At 41.9% G+C, this 19,611-nt stretch overlaps 3 protein-coding genes across 4 annotated transcripts; 1 reads left to right on the forward strand and 2 right to left on the reverse strand.

The window, feature by feature from the left end:
* Positions 1-37: 37 nt before the first annotated feature.
* dhrs12la (dehydrogenase/reductase 12-like a) lies at positions 38-9,336 on the reverse strand. The gene is made up of 10 exons (XM_047595163.1): positions 9,186-9,336; positions 6,985-7,118; positions 5,819-5,901; positions 5,614-5,709; positions 5,367-5,448; positions 5,214-5,275; positions 3,924-4,028; positions 2,778-2,868; positions 2,530-2,667; positions 38-924 (listed from the first exon to the last, which is right to left on the reverse strand). Exons 1-10 carry the CDS (start codon positions 9,239-9,241, stop codon positions 809-811), a joined length of 963 nt encoding a protein of 320 aa, XP_047451119.1. The 5' UTR covers positions 9,242-9,336; the 3' UTR covers positions 38-808.
* A 619-nt stretch (positions 9,337-9,955) lies between these two features.
* ap1s3a (adaptor related protein complex 1 subunit sigma 3a) lies at positions 9,956-14,457 on the forward strand. 2 transcript variants are annotated; one of them, XM_047595166.1, is made up of 5 exons: positions 9,956-10,257; positions 11,156-11,334; positions 11,813-11,921; positions 13,069-13,206; positions 13,871-14,457. In XM_047595166.1, the coding sequence occupies exons 1-5, from the start codon at positions 10,255-10,257 to the stop codon at positions 13,904-13,906; spliced, it is 465 nt and encodes a 154-aa protein (XP_047451122.1). In that variant the 5' UTR covers positions 9,956-10,254; the 3' UTR covers positions 13,907-14,457. The 2 variants fall into 2 exon arrangements, with proteins under 2 accessions (XP_047451122.1, XP_047451121.1); XM_047595165.1 differs by lacking the exon at positions 9,956-10,257 and adding an exon at positions 10,346-10,996.
* Positions 14,228-18,019, reverse strand: scg2a (secretogranin II a). Its single transcript, XM_047595161.1, has 2 exons — positions 17,897-18,019; positions 14,228-16,573 (listed from the first exon to the last, which is right to left on the reverse strand). The coding sequence occupies exon 2, from the start codon at positions 16,563-16,565 to the stop codon at positions 14,628-14,630; it is 1,938 nt and encodes a 645-aa protein (XP_047451117.1). The 5' UTR covers positions 16,566-16,573; positions 17,897-18,019; the 3' UTR covers positions 14,228-14,627.
* Positions 18,020-19,611: the final 1,592 nt, after the last annotated feature.

Here is a 19,611-nt window from a genome sequence, read left to right on the forward strand (position 1 = left end):
TGTCCTGGAGTGTTTGAGCAGCACAACAGCACAAAGCAATCAGTAACGTTCTTTATTCAAGCGTGCACTTACAAGATAAACACAGGTCGGTGTCAGTAAAAAGGACGTTTTAAAGGTGCTCCGTAGACGCCGCTGACAAAAACACGGATTTTATTGCACATGTTAAGTGATGCTGCCGTGCTGTGTATTTAAGGCACACGACTCGTAGAGAGGACGCTCTGTCTCCAGCTGGGTCCAACCTGTACTGTAGCTACACTACGTCATAGCAGATACACGAGTTACTCACATGGCTTTTAAACGCACATCGGTTAGTTTGTCAAAGCGTGACATTGAACCCGTAGCTGGAGCGGTGAGTGACTTTGGTCACATCAGATTCCCATCTGATTGACGGCTTCAGTAAAGTCACAGCGACTGACTGGGTTGCTACGAGGGTCCTCTCCGTCAGCAGCATCACCATCAAACACAATACCACTACAGTAAAACATTTAGTCCCGTTGAACTCGCAACACTTTATCGTATAAATAGTTAAAAAGCATAAGAAAAACCTTCAGTTCTAGTTAAGTCTTAAATAAGGCTGGGTTTCACGAACGCATCTTAGCTTCCACTTCAAGCCACTGGCAGCGCAACCGCCACTGCTTCTGATCAAATAAGACCCAGATCTCTCCTCCCTTCCCTTCCCTTCCCTTCCCTTCCCCTCCCCTCCCTTCCCCCTCCTCGGGCAGACTTGCAGCAGCGTGATGACATACTGAGCCCAGCCTCGGTCAGGATAAACTGGCGGCGTTAGTGTTGGTGGGGTCCTCCCGCTGACTCAGTGTGGCTGAAACGTCTTCGCCAAGTCCTCCAGCAGCGACATCAGCTTCTGTTCCTCCAGATCAGAGCTGTGGGTCCAGGCCAAGGGTAGGTGGGCGGACACCATCCTTCGGTCTGCACACACACACACACACACACACACACACATTGATGTTAACCTTAAGGTTCAGACTTGTAAGAACTGTCTTGACTGCTGCACATCCTCTAAACTGGGCTGTTTTTCATGTGGAAGGACATATTGATTTCTACATGGGGTCAAGGAACAAACACTTCACTATCAGCTTTCATATCACAAACGGCAGCATGTTGGTCTGAATTATTTTTTAACCTTCATTCCAAATTGGACACTGTTAACAGTAAGACATTCCTACTACCAGACAGCCTCCTACTGAATTCTGGTAACTGAAAACGATGAAACATGATTCAATTAATATGTTGGAATTAACAAATCAGTTTGCCACGGGTCTGATGGTGAAGGGACTAAACACACTCCTACAACATAACACACACACAAGCCTGACTGTAGATAATGCACAGTAGAGATAGTTGTGTTAAACTACTTCAAACCAACCTCTTTAACCATTTAAACCTTTATGGGGCACCTCAGCACATTTTAGATTGCCTCTCAATGAGGTTTAGAAGCATGTGGTTTTCATTCAGCCAATCAGAGACGACCGAGGAAACATTCTCAGGTTAAATGTGGTCTTCAAGGTCCACCTCTACATGAACGCTGAGTGTAACTGCTTTATTTGGTACCACATACAGCTGGCCTGATGTGGTCTAATGTGATGATAATGTTGACAAGTGCTTGAATCGGCACTTATGTTCTAATGTTCTAAATACATGTTTACATTTGTTAACCACTTAAGGACAAGGAGCCATATGTGGTAAATTCATTATTTTTTTTTAAACACAACTTTAAAAAATTCTAAAAAGTGTTCTGATGTGGAAATTTAGAATTTCCAAGTATTTCAGTGAGTGCTCTATAAAGAGTTAAACCTTTTTTCCCATAAAGTTGGATGTTTTAAAAAATACACACAAGTCGGAACTGGTAATAGACTGAAACACTGCAGCCCAGCTTTTTAAGAGACATTTCTGTATAATATTTATAATTTCCCATCAGCTTGTTTATTCATAATGCTCAGCAGAAGAAAAAAAGAAAATCAAGTTTTAACTGGAACATGTAGAGCAAGATCTAAAAGCTACAATCAAAGTTAGTCTGTGGTGTTACACTGGCCGTGCTGACAACTACTATGATTTTATCCTAGCTGGTGTTCACGTAGCAGAGCCAGCTTCAGAGAGCTTAACTGTGTGTATATATATATTTTTTAAAACCAAATGTATTTATGTGTGAATCCTGAAAAATGAGGACATCAGAAATAACCGCCTCCTGTTACATCACATGAGAACATGAATGCAGTACGTTTGTGTCCTTTTAGGCTACAGCCGAGACAATGTGTGTGTTCTCATAGAGGCACTGTACACTCTGGCAGTAGCTGGCACCAAAACCAGCCCACTCCAGCTGCAATGGACGCATGCCAAGCCCTCTCACACACACACACACACACACACACAAACACACAAACGGTTCAAGCACCACTGTTCTCCTCTCGCTCTTTTTTCCCGGCATGGGAAATTACACCTTTAAATGTTCGGTCAAATACGTCGGCCTCTAATTGATAGCATGATGAAGGAATGTGTTTCGTTTCTGCAGCGTACCTTGATAGAAGCGTCCACTTGGGTTCGTGGTGGCAGCCTCAGAGATGGCCAGCCACACCACGGTGTCAGCTCCCTGCTCTGGGCTTCTCAGGCTGTCCTTCATGGACTGGTGGAAGTCTGGCATGGCATTGGCCACAGCTGGGACAGACGGAGGAGAAACCGACATGGACGTTAATCTATATCTGGTCTTTTCAATCCACAATATTCCAAAATATATATGCATGTGTGTAGGCGACAGAGGCCGGTACCTGGAGTGTCCACCCAGCCAGGATGCATGACAGAGAAGTGGATGTTAGTGTGTGCCTTTGCCAGCTGCTCTGTCATCACCACCTGCTGCCTCTGGAGAAAAACACATGTACGAAGGTATCTTAGCAAGATGAAGTGCACGCTGTAGATTCAGACTATTAGCACTTAAATTCACATAATGTAGTTGATGGACTCATTTTAAAGGTGATATTTTCACATGTTTATTTTGTTTTTGTTCATTTCAACCCAGCAACTTTAACAGTAGAGAAATAATAAACACTCAGAAACACTAGATCTATTAAATCTATTAAATAATTCTTGTACTGTTTTCATTCAGTTATTTTAGGAAACATCTATGTGGGATTTTCAGGGCTGGCAATGATAACAAATGATGACCTGTTTCTTGTGGTCAGTACTGATACCACAGGTGATCAGATTGATACTGCAAATATTCATACATTTGAAGTTGAGACTAAATCATTTGATGGAGACATGATGGATCCTCTCTCTTCTGGCTATTCTTTTGTAAAGTGATTTTTTTTTAAATTTTTGTTGTTGTTGTGTTTAATTACTTTCATTCCATCTGTGTCATTGCTTTTATTAATCAATTGTTTCATCATTGAACAAATTATCACAAAATACTAGAAGAACATTATATAAAAATATTTCTTTTTTATTTTCTGACCAACACGTTCTCTGTGATTTAACAAACTCATTTATTAGCTAATCATTGAAGCTCTTAAGTACAGGGTGGCGTCTGGCTATTAAGAGACTGATGTGCACCTTTGAGGTCAATAAGGTCAGAAAACTAACCCTCGAAAGGTTAATACGTTCAGTTTTAAATGAAATCCATTTTCTGCAGCCACATTTAATTATTCTATGAAATTCTAATCTCTAAACAACAATCTTTTCTTTATCTCTTACTGGCCAAATATGTTTTAGCCACAAATATGATGTGCTGTGCCTCCCTGATTAGTTTGTGTAAAAATTGTATCCAATTAATTTTGTCAGATGAGTCAACAAATGAATTCAATATCTGGTTGATTGATTCGTTCTGATTGAGCTCATTCCGTAAATTACATTCAGTTTTGATTATTAGTTGTGTCTGAAGGCGCCACCGTTGGGCAGGTTTCAAGCTCAGGTCTTACTTTGTGCTGGGCGTAGACCATGGTGCCGTCGTAGCGGCCTCTGTCAGACTGCAGGTTTCCTGTCCTCAGCTTCTGCACCAGCATCCCCCCTGATGAGACTGTGATCTGAACATGAAAGAAAGAATAGAGAGGTGATGGTAAGAGAGGGAGCTCGTCTTAATAACCACCTGATAAAATCCCGTTTTGAATCATGTGCGCTGCAGCTAACAATTGTTTCCATGACTATTTGATCTGGTAAATGGTAAATCCTCCTCACTGTTTTGTAGAGAATCTAAAGATATTCAGATAATCAGTTAACATTTATTTTTCACTGATAAAGTGCAGGTAATATGGTGTTTTTCTTAGAAATGATGTCCTTGGGTTATGTATCCAGTAGTGGACGCTCCGACTGGTTTCATGTCAGGCTTAACTAGCGTTGCCAGACATTTTACAATTATCGTATTTGTACGATAATACCACCCTCTGTATGATCAGTAATTCCAAAAATCCCTTAACGTATGACAATTTGACCGCTTCAATACATAGTTATTAGCAAACACAAACTGTTTGTCTATTTAAGTAAAACTGCTTTATAAGCTATACTATATAGGTAATGTTTTACTTGGCAAATGGTCCTTAGCAACCTCAAATCGTATGTATATACGTTAATTTTCCTGAAAATATGATCATTTTTAGCTTCTGGTACAATAAGTATTAGTTGTGTATTAGTTAGAGTGAAGTAGGCTACTACTGAAGAGCCAACATCGATATGTCACCAGCGCATTACGTTATCTGCTTTATTAGTAAGTTTATAACTAGTTTGTGAAATAAACAATAGATCAACAAGTTTCCCATGAGGTGCCTAATTGACTGATGTGTTAGCAAGGTAGAGTTAGGATAACCTAGCTTAAAAATGAGATTGCTAATGACTTTTACCGAGTCATTAACGGCTAATGTTAGGGTAACCTAGCTTAAATATTATCTTGCTAAAGAGTCAGTAATGGCACAATGACCGTAACGGTAATGTTACAGCACCTCAAAGTAATTAGATACAACTGGAGCAACTTATATTTATTTTCAGTAGCGCGCCGGTGTGGACTGTGTTGTCCTTGAATGAAATAACTCCACTCTCCTTCCACCTTCTTCATTAACTGTACAACAAACTGTAAATACAATATAATCTATTTGCATGTGGAGCCTACTGTCTATATTTAGAGGTCAATAAATGAGGACTAATGTAGCTTCTGTGAGAGGCGGCAGAGATAAGTGAGATAAAGTCTGAGTGTGTAAAGCAAACTGGTCGCATCTCACCACTCTGGGGTCCGCGCTCTTCTCCAGCAAGGGAATCAGATTCTTGGTGAGAATGTAAACCCCTTAAGAACACACAAAGAAACGTTTCAGAACTGTCCTCATATTTCCTCCCCATCAGCATCTTTCACACCTCAACCCTGACCTCTGACTCACCCAGGACGTTGGTAGCGAAGCTCTTCTCGAGCCCCTCGGCGTTCACATCCCTCTGACTCATAATGGCGCCTGCATTATTGATCTGCACAGATTCAAACGCAGCAGGAAAGTATTCACTGCAGACAACATTGTGCCCTGACATATTCAACATCATACTCATAATCAATCAAAAAATATCAGAAAAAAAGCAGGGTTTAAGCAGGTGTTAGCACAACGCATCCAAATGAGCATAAGTCACATTACTTACCAGCACATTGAGGGCCTTGTACTTCCTCTTGAAGGCCTCAGCAAACTCCCACACTTTCTTAGTCTCAGACAGGTCCAGGATGTGAACATAAATCTCCTGCAAGGACAGCAGACATTTACATGAATGAGTAATGTGACATGCGGAGCACCAGGGTAAATTTGAAGGCTGCCCGTGTTGTTCTGGTGAAAAGTGCGTCACACTCTACTTTGTTTCCTGTCTCCTTGACAATATCAGCCCGCGCCTCCTCAGCCTTGTCCTTGTTCCTGCACACCATGTGGACCGTTCCACCTAAAACACATGTGAAGTCATTATGCAGACTGCAAGAAATTGTATCTGAACACAACAAATAAAAAAAAAAATAAAACTACATGCTAGAAGTGGATGTTGTAGCTTTGATTTATACCTTAAAGAGTCAGTCAGCTAAAAAGATAATTGATGGGTCACGATCCATGGACAAATTGGGTACATAAACTGCGCATCTCTGACAACTGTCCTGAAAAGAATGTTTAATTTTCAGTAGTGCCAATATAATTTATATAAACTGGACCTATTTCCTACTATTGCAGTAAAATTGCAATTAAAAGCATTTCACTCTCTTAATAGTTTGACGATGACGTAGTCACAGAAAATGCAATGTGTTTTGTCAGTGAGTTCAATGCTTACTGCTATCGTACATGAAAAATGTGTCCACAACATTTTTTTTAGTATTTTTTTAACAGGTTATGAAATACTGTAGGTCAGAGAGTAATGGAACAAAAAGGAGTAACCACAGTGAGCTGTTAGATGAAGAGCTGCATGGGATCATCCATAAGATGGACAAAGGCCAGTTATTGCCTTGCTTATTTAGTGAAACACAAATAGTCTGTTTTGGTTCCCTCTGGAATTCTGTCAGCCGTGATATTAACTACATTCACCAGTAACTATATGCGTTGCCACATTAACCAGGACAGAAACATTCAAGACAGTCAGTGGAAGTAACTTAACTCATAAAGAAGTGTGAATGCACCTAGAGACATAACTATAAAGTACTGGGTTTGTTGCTGTTGTTCACATACACTCTTTAATGCAGGGGCAGTTGTAACATAACAAGCAATATATATGAATATCCTCTCGTATTGGAGTGCACCTAAGTATAGATATATATGATATGGTACAGTATGAAGTAGGCAGGTATTGTTGTGTTTGAATGTTCTGTTTAATTATTTAGATTTTTTGAAGAAATATATGTGTGTATTTTTGGTTATATCATTATTAATAATCATTAAAAACATGTTTATATTTATATATGTATTTGCCAGAATATACAAGATGTTTTTTTTAGTCTTTATATCGGAGCTGACATGGTGACATACAGGGCGGTAGGGGCGGTACCTTTCTTAGCAATGGCCATGGCGGTGGCTTTCCCGATGCCGCTGTTGGCTCCAGTGATCATGAAGGAGCGTCCAGCCACGGACACCTCCAGGTCCTTCTCCACGAACCGTTTGGAAGCCGACAAGAAGGCATTCCTGCAAGACATCACCATGCACTGTATCACATCACCTGTCACCTGCAAATCTAACTGCTTCCATGTGGCTATAGCCCTGCCTGGTGGTCGGTTCACTCTGTGTGTGGTGTGTTTGTGTGTGTTCAGGTCATGAAGGATAAATGTCTGAGGTCATCCTCTTCACTGTACGTCTCTTCACTGCTTTACTGTACAGATACAATGAAGGAGAGAGTGTGCCTGGTATCTGATGAGGAGGGGTTTGGGGTGAGGCTACCAGCGGTGACAGCAGCATCGGTTTATCTCTATGTGTGTGTGCGTGTTTGGAAGGGTGTGTGGCACCAAGAGCCTCAATTCCCCCCTTTGTCCTGGATGCCATTGTTGACGGCGGCCGAGGGGGAGGATTAAGGGGACGGGCAGGGAGGGAGGAGGGGGGGAGTAACGCTGAGGTTAAATGCCCGCTCTGTTCGATGGTGTCATGCAGAGAGCTATTAGTGCAGGGTCAGAGCGGGTTGCTGGGCTGCTCTCCGGGAGAAAAGATAACACAGAACAAAGGGGAGAAGGGAAGCAATCACAAAAGCACCTCTTCAGACGACTTGGCTCGATGTGTACTGATGAGGAAAGGCGCCTCAGGGCTGCAATAGATCGGATAGGACTGATAAAGCATTTGTAGCCTTGTTCTGTTGAACGACCGACTTATGGTCTTACATGCCTCCTGCTGAGTCACTGTAATCGGTGCTTTGATTCATAAATCAATTCAATCAGTAGGACTGGTACATTAAAAACGCCCATCTGTGACTATACAGTACACGGTGACACAAAACAAAACTGCAACTGCCTTTTCACATTCACGTTTCACAATACTGTCCTTTAATGAGCTATGACTTTAATCACATACAAGACAAAGACTTTACATACTGGATAAAGTCACTATCCAGTTTGGTAGTAAGATTATAAAGCAGAATATTTAAAATTACAATCTGCAAATGATTTTATCAACTAATTCATAGAGAGTTTGTTTGTCTATTAAATGTCAGGTAATATTATATAAGGCTCATCAAACTCACAGAACCTTGACTCACAGAAGACATCTGCAAATAACTTGTTTTGTACAATCAAAACCCTATAATATCATTTCAGATATAAAAAAAAAGGTTAGGAAGCAAATCCTTAAATACTAGATTTGGAAATCAGTTAATTATTGACATTTCTTCCTTTAAATAAAAATTATTATTATTATAATTTTTTTTTTCTGGATCGACCAATTGAATCATAAACATTTTCAGCTCTGCATATCATGGTGTTAACTTTCATCATTTAGATTAGACAAAATCTTTAAAAGAAACACCCACACTAAAAAAAAAAAAAAATGCATTAGAACTGTTTAGTTCACATTCTTTAAAAGTGACAAACTCACCCTGCACTTTGGAGTCTATATACTACAGTATATAAACATGTCATCTAAACTTCAAACTTTCTGTGGTGCGTATACACATATACAGTTTATAGGATTTAAAAAAAAAAAAGTTGCCAGCTTTTCAAATAAGGCTGTGAGTGTTGCATGATATGAACTGATGTTAAATTTTATAACGCAATTTACGTGAGAGCTGTTTACTCTCATCCAAATCAATACAATAAAATTATACTTCAATAGACTTGATGATCCACAGGGGAAATTGCCTGGCCACACTAGCTTAGCTGCACATAAAAGAAACACTTAAAAACCATCAGTAAAAAGAAAGATAAAATAAGATTAAAATTACACGTAAGTAGTATAATAAAGCACAGAAAGAAAATAGTAAGCAAAAAATGCACAGAATAAACAGATGAATAAAAATAGTGAGCAAAACTATCTAAAGAGACAAACAATTAGGCAACATTATTAGTAGTCACCCCATAAGCTATTCAGCCTTTACATGTCTTGCATAGTGAGTTTCTTAAATTCCCACTGTGCCTGTGATGAGTTCACTGCCTCCTCCTGCAAAGTTGACACTGTTTGCTGATCTGAAATAACACTAACTTGTGATCTTAATTTTCCTGTCTCCCTCCAGGTCCTCAAACGCTCCTCGGCTCATGCACGGTCATCTCTTACCTGGTGAATTCGGTCACTCCCTTCAGGAACCAGGCGGAGTTGCGGTACAGAGACATGGTGCTACTCTGGAAGCCTCTCGCTGTGCGGGGCTCTCTCCTCCGCTTTAACTGGACCCGAACCACGTGTGGCTCCGCAAAATTTACATCAGTGGGAGACGGCTCCGCCAGCCACCCAGCGGCAGCAGGAAAACATACAGACATACAGACAGTCGTGTTGTTTAACAGACAAATACAGATATGGATATTGCTACAGACCTTATATTATATGATATTTGTCTCCCGCGGGAAAACAGTTCATATTTGCAGAATGATATAGAAGCTCAAACACAGTTAAACTTAAAGATAATGTGTTAATTGTTTAAGAAGAGCTGAATGAAGTCGACGTATTTATCTATTAGCTAGCAGTTTAGCTAAAATAAATTAAGTAGCAATTAGCTTAGCGGACATGAAAGCTAGCTCTATCTTTTTAGCATATAATCTCTCTTTCTACACACACACGTATATATATACTTAATATTCAAGACAATTAAAATAGAACGTACCAAATATAACTATAATACTATAATATAAGCCAGACGGTCCTAATCGTTATGTCATTTTTCATTTTTTTAATTTTTTTTTTCATTGATACCCTCTAAACTTTGTTTTGTTTTCAAGCTCATAGTTTTGTTTTGTTTTAATTCAAATTACAGCAAAGTGGGTGCTTCACAGATTTAAATACGAGTGTACTTTCGCGCATGCTCAGTCGTTCTGTATATATAGTTTGAAGCCAAAAGAGCCAACAAGTCACTAAAATGTTTTCCAGGGGCCCGTCTCCCCGTCTCTCCTCCCCTGGCTCACCTGTCCGAGGGCAGCTCGTGGCAGCGGGGCGCGGCTCTGACGGGAGAAGGTGTGACTGTGAGCGCACTGCTTTTAGGGAGGATCAGATCAGCAATGTCGCCGCATCTCGTATCGCGCACGGTACAATAAGAACTCTTTCTACAGTCACCGAGTAGGACGGGACAGTAGGATTCGGGGTTTATTATAGGCTGCACACTTTGGGTTTGGGTGGTTTCCCTCGGACTTGGAAAATGGTGAGTAGCCTATTATTTTGCCTTGTTAGAGGCAACAATACCGCCTAACAACCTGAGAAACATCAGTTTAATCCCATTGCAGGGGAAAACAGTACTTTGTTCAAAGATTGAATGCACTTAGTTTTTTTTTAGAAGCCATGGGGGTGAGTTTACTTTTTAGCTTCACTGCAAATCAGGGAAAGACTTCCTTGATCAAAGGTCATGAATTTGAATTTGGTATTTTCTAAATGCACACATGCACAAGACATAACACACAGGAGGAAACGAAAAACGATTTAGCTCCTTTATATTAAGATAGCTAAGCTGTGGCTGGAAGAAAAACTGCCGTGAAGCCACAGTGGTAGACAGGCGAAGGAATGCAAATCTGTGATGGTGGATCAGCTTATTTGACTTGTATGTAAACACAATATATTCATATTAGCAAAATCCTTGCGTCCTGGTGTAAAGTAAAGCCCTTGATCCCGAGCGACTGTTGCGCTCCTGGATACTCCAAATGCTCAGACTGATCTCGTTTAGGACGGAAGCAGCGCTGCTTGCAGCTACACCCCAGGGCAAAGAGCTCTCTTTAATTGCCCTTGCACAACACAGACGTAGCATTTAGTGTGTTACAACATTCAAAGGTGATTTTGGTGGGTTGCGTTTCCCCGGCGATCACATTTGTAGTTGTGAAATCTAATAGGAGGTTTTACTTTACTTTTTACTCTACACTGTGTGGACATGCATGTGTCTCAGAGAGCAGGTAACAGCTTCATCACATGTTTGTGTTCTACATTTTAGTTGTGTGTCGATAGATAGATAGATAGATAGATAGATAGATAGATAGATAGATATATAGATAAGGTTAAAAAAAAGCATAGTATTGTTTTCTACTCTCTTCCACACTTTGTGCCCTCTTCAGATACGCTTCCTGCTGCTGTTCAGTCGGCAGGGGAAGCTGCGTCTGCAGAAGTGGTTCACGCCATTTACGGACCGGGAGAAGAAGAAGGTGATCCGGGACATGATGGCGATGGTGCTGGCTCGCACGCCGCGCTCCTGCAACTTCCTCCAGTGGAGGGACCTGAAGATCGTGTACAAGAGGTGTGCGGCCAAAGACGCAGCTGTTGCTCTGTTGATGGTTAACTCGTGTGCCCTCTTTGCTCTTGATTCAAAACGCACACACAGACACACCCATTGTCAACAGTGGGTTTTAAGAGGACCAGAAAGAGTAAAGGGTCTAGGCAGACACACAGATTGTGAGCTGGATCCCTGGAAGGACGACTTATAATAAAAACAGGAAACGCCATACGGCGTAATGCAGCTTAGTGCAGTAAGTAATTAGTAATAGCTTAGTCATTTTTTGTTTGTATGAAGACAATTAAATACAACTTCACTATAATCCTGTAATGTCGACTCAACAGGTTCTTTACACATTTGACATTTATCACTTTGTTTATCTTGCATCCTGAAATGATGTGAGCTCTTTTTTTTATATGTGTGTGCTTAAAGTCTGGTGTCTTAACAACACAACGGCAACCCTCGGCCTAAACGCGTGACCTTTATCCCTTTTCGACGGCAGGTACGCCAGCCTGTATTTCTGCACTGGCCTGGATGACCAGGATAATGAGCTGCTGGTCCTGGAAGTGCTGCACAGATACGTCGAGCTGCTGGATAAATACTTCGGAAACGTGAGTGGAGCTGAATGTCACGGAAGGTCGTATTTTTGAGTGTCCTCGGATGTTCTGTCTAATTAGACCTCTGCTCACGTTCTACCGGGTTGTCGGACCCGTGCATGAAATAATTTCAGCACATCATCGTACTGTTTAAGGTCAAAGTTTTCTAGTGCTAACAGGTGCAAAGATTAATCTAATTTACAGAGAATTGGTAATACGTCAATTGATTCTTTTTGTAGCTAGACACACATGTAGACCAATGGTAATATGCTAGTTTTCTGGGTCACAGTATCACCTTTTGGAAAATTGCATTTGAATTGTTAAGAGATATTTTTTCAATGGTAAACACAATACAAAACTGATTAGATGTCACTTTTTTATTTATCCCTCAACAGTGTGTGAGCCACAGGATCACCTAATGTAACATCTGTTACACTGACTTTATGTCCTAATGGTTTTTAATGCACTGTAAATACAATCACATGCAGTTAGCAGTCACGATTTACTGCTTTAGATTATTAATGCTGAAGCAAAATTCCTGTCCTGACTCTGGACATATAGATAAGTCAGACTCCCTCTGGTGTCCACAAGTTGCCCCTGCTCCAAAACCTTTGAGGCGCTGGTGGCTTGATTTGATTTACACGACAACCACGCCATCTCATTTACAAAAAAAACAAAAAAACTTAAGAGTTACTTGCAGTTTACACAGTAAAGACCCTCAAGCCAAAATGTATTGATACTTGACAGCAGATGGGAAACTGCAAATCTAAAAGGAATAATAAAGGAAAATAATTTTTCTATCTTTATCAAAAAATATGTCTCAGACCTTTTGTTTTTTTTACATATTACATATTTTGTTTACCAACTTAATTAGGGTCTGATCATCTCTGGTTGGAGAGCTAGAAAAGCTAGTTGTTATTTTGTCCTATTGTTGATTAAGGAAGTGTGTGTCATAACTTCCTCCCATGTTGTGACAAAAAGTCAAAGTCATAACTTCAAATATGGGGAGTTTCAGTTAGGGATGTAGATGTGATTGTTTGACGAGATGTACAGTGTCCTGAAGCAAATCCAAAGTCAAACAGGAGGAAGCTACACTGGGCTTTGTGCTTGTCAGGCAAGTAATTGTGTCTGGTCTAATGGGTGGCGTATTGTCCTTTTTTAGGTTTGTGAGTTGGACATCATTTTCAACTTTGAGAAGGCCTACTTCATCCTGGATGAGTTCCTGATGGGAGGAGAGGTCTTAGAAACTTCCAAAGCTTCTGTCGCTGTGGCTTTGGAAGAGGCTGACACACTGCAAGAGGTATTTTAATCTTTAAAGCGCATAACTGGCTTTTTTTCCCCCATCATCATGTTTGTAACACCAACCAGAGTCTGATCCACTGCCAAAAAGTGACGGTTGTTTTGTATTCTAGACACGATTTTAATGAAAATAGCGGAAAGTGCACATCAACAAACAAACTATTTTGTAAAAAGTTGGAGCTGTTCTGCATTTTTACAGGGCCTTGTTTCTGTAGTGGTCCTGAAAGTGCTTTACAGTGTTTCTCAGTCAGCCATTCACGTGCACAAGGTTCTCATCCACCTTCACAAGGAGCGTCTTCAGGCCCAGTGTCTTGCTACAACCGGCACTGCAATTAGGGTGCAGTCACAGTCACCCATTGTGTTTCGCCAGTGCTTTTAATGTGAAGCTGCAGCATCACAAAAATCTCTGAATCCATCAGTTTTCCTTCTGCATTCATATCTATTCTCATGTCTATCTATAGAGATTATATTAGAAAACAACTGAGTACATACATTTTCCAGGTATGTCACCACAGGCACTCAATTCATATACATAGATATGATATGAAAATATATGAATATCATCTGTAGGCCGTAGGCCCTGTCACTGTTCTGTTATCGGACACATTTTATTTGTTGTGACTCATATTAAAAGTGTTAAAAATGTTCCTCTTCTGTCACCACAGACAATGGAAGAATACTTAAACAAACCTGCCTACTGAGCCAAGTGAAGACGAGGATGTTTCAAGACGAAGGCTGAAGGTTTATCACTGCAATTGTTTCTTTTAGTGCCTAATGATGACACATTTGACATGGTCAGTGATACGGCTGTAGTGTCATTAACTTTTAAGAATTGTAATTAAATGTCAAGTGACTTTTTAAGGCTCGCATTTATGCAGTGTTGTATAAGAGGTGACAAAACTGAGAAGAGGCTGTATTTTTCCAACTGGGTAACCCCTAGTGCACAGGAAATCTTGGCTCAAGATATTTATTTTTAAAAGGAAGCTTTGTGACGGTGAAAAGAAGAAACACGACACAGTAAGGAAAAACTAAAGTCAATGCTTTATTTACCTCAGGTATGTCACATATGACCACATTTAAGAAAGAATTACCAAAAAACACAAGTGAATCTAAGGGATCCAACACTGATTTAGGTTGTGTGTGTTTGTTTGTGTATGTGTCTGTGCATTGAAATGTAAAGCTGGTGAGACACGTTTACTGGTTGTTAAGTGTGGTTCAGCAACCAATTCATATTAAAAAAACATCAAATGAGTTTGTGAATACTCTTATTTCTGATAACAAATAAGAACGTTTGCAAACCTACATAATAACTAAAGTTGACTGCATGTTTTTATTCTTCAAAATACTTTATTTCCAACCTCTTCCCTCCACCAAAACAATATATATATATATATATATATGTATATGTATTTACAGCTGTCTTTATATTCCTTGAGCAGTTTTGGCATCACTTTCCGGGTTCAGGTAGCTCAGCAGTTTCATCATCGCTTCGTTCTCAAAGCCTTGCATTTGCATGTCGTCGCCCCTCTCGTCGCCCTCAGACTGTCTTTTTTCGTTTGGGCTTTTGTCTGAGTCCATTTGATCTAAATATTCCTCTATCGCCTTTTCAAAAGAGCCCGTCGCGCTTTGTCCAGCGTCATCCCTCTTTTGGCTCGCCTTGTTGTTGCCGTATGCGGGTTTGGGATACTGTGCCAGCATCTGAGCCGCTAGGTACGCTGCCAGCTCGTCCTCGTCCACGGTGTCGTCGTAGTCGTCCTTGAAGGTGCCGGGAAGGCGCCTTTGCGTGGGAGCGGATTCCCCCAAACCGCCTGCAGGCTGAGCGTGAAGTCGTGAGAGTGAGCTCTTGTGCTGCTTCTGCTTCCTGACGGGAGCGGGAGCCTCCGTGCCGCCCAGCCCCAGGATTTTGAGGATCTCTTCTGTCCTCAGCTGTTCTGGGGTCTTTTGCACGTAAGGCAGGGGTCTGCTGTAGAACCTGGGCTCAGGAATCTTGTGCGTCTTCTTTAAGGATACCTCAGGGAACCTGTTCCCTGCTCTGGCTAATCCGTTGCTCTTTCGCGACTTGTCTTGATTCGTCTTGTCTCCGATTTTGAGCATGTCCATGAGGTCTTCTGGTGGGATCTGGTATTTCTGAGAGAACTGAATGAGCTGGTAGATGGCTCTTGGATCTATGTTGTCTCTGTACTGAGCCTTAGACACTCTCCTCTCAGCCCTCCTTTTCTCCTCTTCCTCCTCTATCTCTCGCTTATGCTCTTCCTCTTCAGTTTTCTCCAATACTTTCAGGAGGTAATAGTCCACTAAACTGGCTACGTCATCTGGATCTTGCGATCGTTTGACTGGGTAGCTTTCGTCATCTTCCTCTTCATCACCCTCGTCAGTTTCTTCGTCATTGTCGTCGATGTAATCGAGCCCACGGTCAACTTCGTGTTTGTTGTCACTGTCCCCGTCCTCCTCCTCCTCCTCTTCTTCTTCCTGTTCTTCTAGAGGACCCCAGTCTGCGAGATCTCCGTCCATGTCATTGTACGCTGCGCTCCTCTCATTAAATATATCACCATCTTCTTCAGCATCTTCCTCCCCGACATTATTTTCCTCCTCTTGGCGCTTATGCACGGTCTTCGCACTGGTCAGCTTGTCCAGTTCGTCGAAGACCGACTGCAGCGTTGCCAGGTTCTGAGGTGTGTACTTCTCCTCCACGTTCTCGTTGGTGCGCTTGAAGGGGCTGTCGTGCTCCGGCCTCTCGTCGTCCTCCTCCTCATCACCTTCACCTTCTTCCTCGTCCTCGAACAGTAAGGGCAGCTTCTTGTGAGGCGTGATGCCGTGCTGTTTCTGCTGCACCCTGGGATACAAGCCGTCCTTTGTGCCTGTTCTTTCTGCACTGGGGCGAAGCAGAGCCGGCTTGGAGGCCTTTTCTGTCTGTTGGAGCGTACTGAGCACAGCTTGGAGCAGCTCCTCGCTCTTATCCTCCTTCCCCTCCCTCTCCTCATCTTCCTCTTCGTCCTGCTCCTCCTCTTCGGCTTTGCTTTGCGCCGGGTTCGAAGCCAGTCTCAGCATGGCACGCAGCTTCTCAACATCATCCATGTGGCCGGCATCAGAGCCTGCAGCGAGAGGGACGTGCTGCGGGGATTCCATGCCTGTTCTTTGATGGAGACTCTCGATGTACTCCAAGGCTTTCAGCATATCGGCATTAGGCATCTGGCGGACATTTCCTCTCGGGGAGTCTGATTCACTTCCCCGCAGTCTGTGCTCTCTAAGTGAAGCCCCGTGAACATCAGGAAAACCGAGGAAGAGAAGGATCGAGAGGAGGTTGGCAAAACAGATGAGGGAAGGCTTTCCTGTCGCGGGGGCCTGGGGCAGTGACAGCATGGTGACGCCTGCAGAGGAAAGACAAAGAGGCACATGTCAGCGCTGACCTTTACGCGTTAAACTAACAGATTCACGTTGGTTACCGCTCTGGCATTTCCTAAATGTCTTTTGCTCGTCACGTTAAATGTCTGGTCTGATCATAACACTGCAAACCGCTGAGATATTTGTATTGATTTTGAGGCAGTAGAGCTATTTTTTTTTTATGAGAGGAAAGCTTTTGTTTTTTGACTTCTGTGCACTGATGTGGACCAGGAAAAATAAATATATGAATCTGAATTATCTGACAAAATCTAGTTAAAGAAAAAAAACTCAAAAACTGCGATTTTGCCTTAATTTTATATAAAAATGTTGTTTTTTGTTTTTGTTTCTTTGTGTTTTTTACAAAGTTTGTATTCTTCTTATTACGTTTTTCATATTTTTTAGCATACTGTTTTTTGAACTTGCAAGATTGCAGGGAAAATAATATATGAAACAAATAACCTAAAATAGCTGTAAATATTTAAAATGTATCGATCTTTGTGGCTCTTTGAGTGTAACAGTTTAACCGAGACTATTTGCGTCCATTTAGCTGCCTCCTGCTCGTTGCTGGTGTTGGAGCATCATACTGGGACCATGCCTCCAGTAACAGCAGCGGCATTCAGCTCTCGTGCAAATCTCATTAGTCGTCAAATTGCTGCTCTCTGTGAGTCATGGCCTCGTTGTCAAGGTAACTCGTTAAGGCTGATGTTCCCGTGTTACCTCTCGTTTTCTGTGAAGAAAGCACTTGGCTGGGGCTGTTTTCCGGGCTTTAAGAAGAATAATGTCGTCTTAAAACAATTTGTCTTTCGGTGAGATAAAGTAAGAATTCGCAGTTTTTTTTTTTTGTTTGTTTGTTTGTTTTTGTGATATAATTAATTAAAGTATTTACAGATACAGAAACTTAATCTAAAAGAGGAGGCAAGTACCATTGCGTAAAATACCTGTAGCGTCGACGCGAAAGCAAATGTGTTACTTTTTTGTTCGTATTTGAATTTAAATAGCCAAAATTCACCTTACCTGTTTTGTTTTTTTCACTGCCGTTGTGGTAGAAAAGTACTCTAGTTATTGTATAGTTATTTCTACGCGCGGTTTAAATTAAAACGGGGCTAAATGAGAACAAAGACTCGCTGCGGACAACGAAACCTCTCGCTTCAACGTCCGTGACGGTGCATCAGGTTGGCAAACAGCGAGTGAAACAGAAGCTCAAGTAACAACAAACAAACAAAAAACTTACTTAATACGAGTGTTGTGGAACAACATTCATTGGAGTGTGAGTGGTGCGAGGTGTGCCGTCGGCAGCACCGAAGCCTTACCTTACTGTAGTTAATTCGTGCGGAGCGTGGTGAGTGAGCTGAGCATCTCTCTGCCTCCTCGCAGTGTGAGTCTGGAGTCAGCACCGCGGACAGCTCCTCGTGCTATTAGACGAACCACCTGACTCGTGCGTCAGAGGAGGTACGCAACACGCGCGCACGCGCTCACACACAAACAACGAGGCGCGAGCGCGAGCAGGTTAATTTGAGCCCGCCAAACAAAGACGCCCCTGTGTTTGTGTATGAAGCGAAACTAGTTCTCACCCAGCAGCAACACGATAATGAATTGAATGACAATGAAGCTGTGTATTTTTGGGGCAGAACTCAATAACGTGTGACAGAAGGCGGTTATAAGCATGCATTACATCAAGACCTGTGGTTTGTTGTGCTCTCCAGACATGGTGGGTGAGTAGTAGCTATAGAAGTAAAGCTCTCAGGTAATTCACTTTTTATTCCCAGCTAAAATGCTAAGTGAATGGCGTTAAATAGCAGTAAAAGGCTCGGCGACTGCTTCTATAGTATGATGTATATGTTTGACTGGGGGCCGTCCAATGGCTGATGTCACTGGCTGCTGTTTCTGCTGCAGCACGGAGGGACGGAGACTGTTTAAGTCCACTGATGACTCACATACGGACCGAGACGGGCGGGGTGACAGAGGGACTGCGGAGGTGCGTGCGTGTGCACGTGCGCGTCTGTGAGAAAGAGACGGGGAGAGAGAGACAGAAAGAGAGAAAGAAAATTAAAAGAGAGAGAGAGAGAGCAGTCTTTTGCCGTCAGCCAGTGCGCACTGTGGCCTCTATTTTTGGCTGCCTGTCAAATCTTATCTAGCATATATCAGAGTGTGTGTGTGTGTGTGTGTGTGTGTGCTCTTGCGGTTTCATTCATAAATCTCCTTTGCTGCTCGTTGGATATTAGCTCCAGTTCTCCTCCACTGACCTGCTTGTCTGCGCAGCTCTTCATGTTTTCAGCTTTGTCACAGTTGCAGTGCAAAAATAGTTCTTTTTGTGCTGATTAAAAAAAAAAAAAAAAAACTGTTTTCAGCATATTCAGATTTGGCATCCTTCCCACACGGACTTACAAACAATAAGTAATACAATGTAAACCTTCGTGAAGGAGGTCCGTGTTTTTTGGCTTTCGATGTTCCCATATGCTGCTGGTTTAAAAGCCATTGTGTTTAATGTGTGAAAAGAAAAAAGACGCATACACGTGACACAGATGAGTCACACATCCTTTCAGACTCATTAAAGAGCTTTAAAACCTCAGTCCTGTCACACTCACAGCTTCTGGTGATAATTCTATGAATTATTCTGAGTCACACAAAATGCTCGCCGCTGATCTGTTTTTCCTTGCTTCTTTCTCAAGGGCCACAGTGAGAGTAACCTGCGTAAGAACAAAGTTCACCTTTGTAACGTTTCAAAATCCGGAGACCAGAGGAAACCGGGACTAAGGAGCTGATTTTAATCTCATGTCTCCTGCAGCCTAATTACACTTTCCCCCGTGACTAACACACATCCACATGCATACACCCACTGTGCCAGTTTTGTACATATAAAGCTCAAGCTGTCTAGCTAATTGCTTGTGGTTGTGACCGTGGCAGGATTACTGGTAAACAGAAACCAATTACAGCTCAGTTCCACCCCCACTTCTACTGCCTGTCTTCTGATAAAGAGGAAGAGCTTTCTCTGGTCAAATGACAAGGTTCCTACTGGCAATTAACA

Source organism: Mugil cephalus, chromosome 9, assembly GCF_022458985.1.
Source record: "Mugil cephalus isolate CIBA_MC_2020 chromosome 9, CIBA_Mcephalus_1.1, whole genome shotgun sequence".
Taxonomy (NCBI): domain Eukaryota; kingdom Metazoa; phylum Chordata; class Actinopteri; order Mugiliformes; family Mugilidae; genus Mugil; species Mugil cephalus.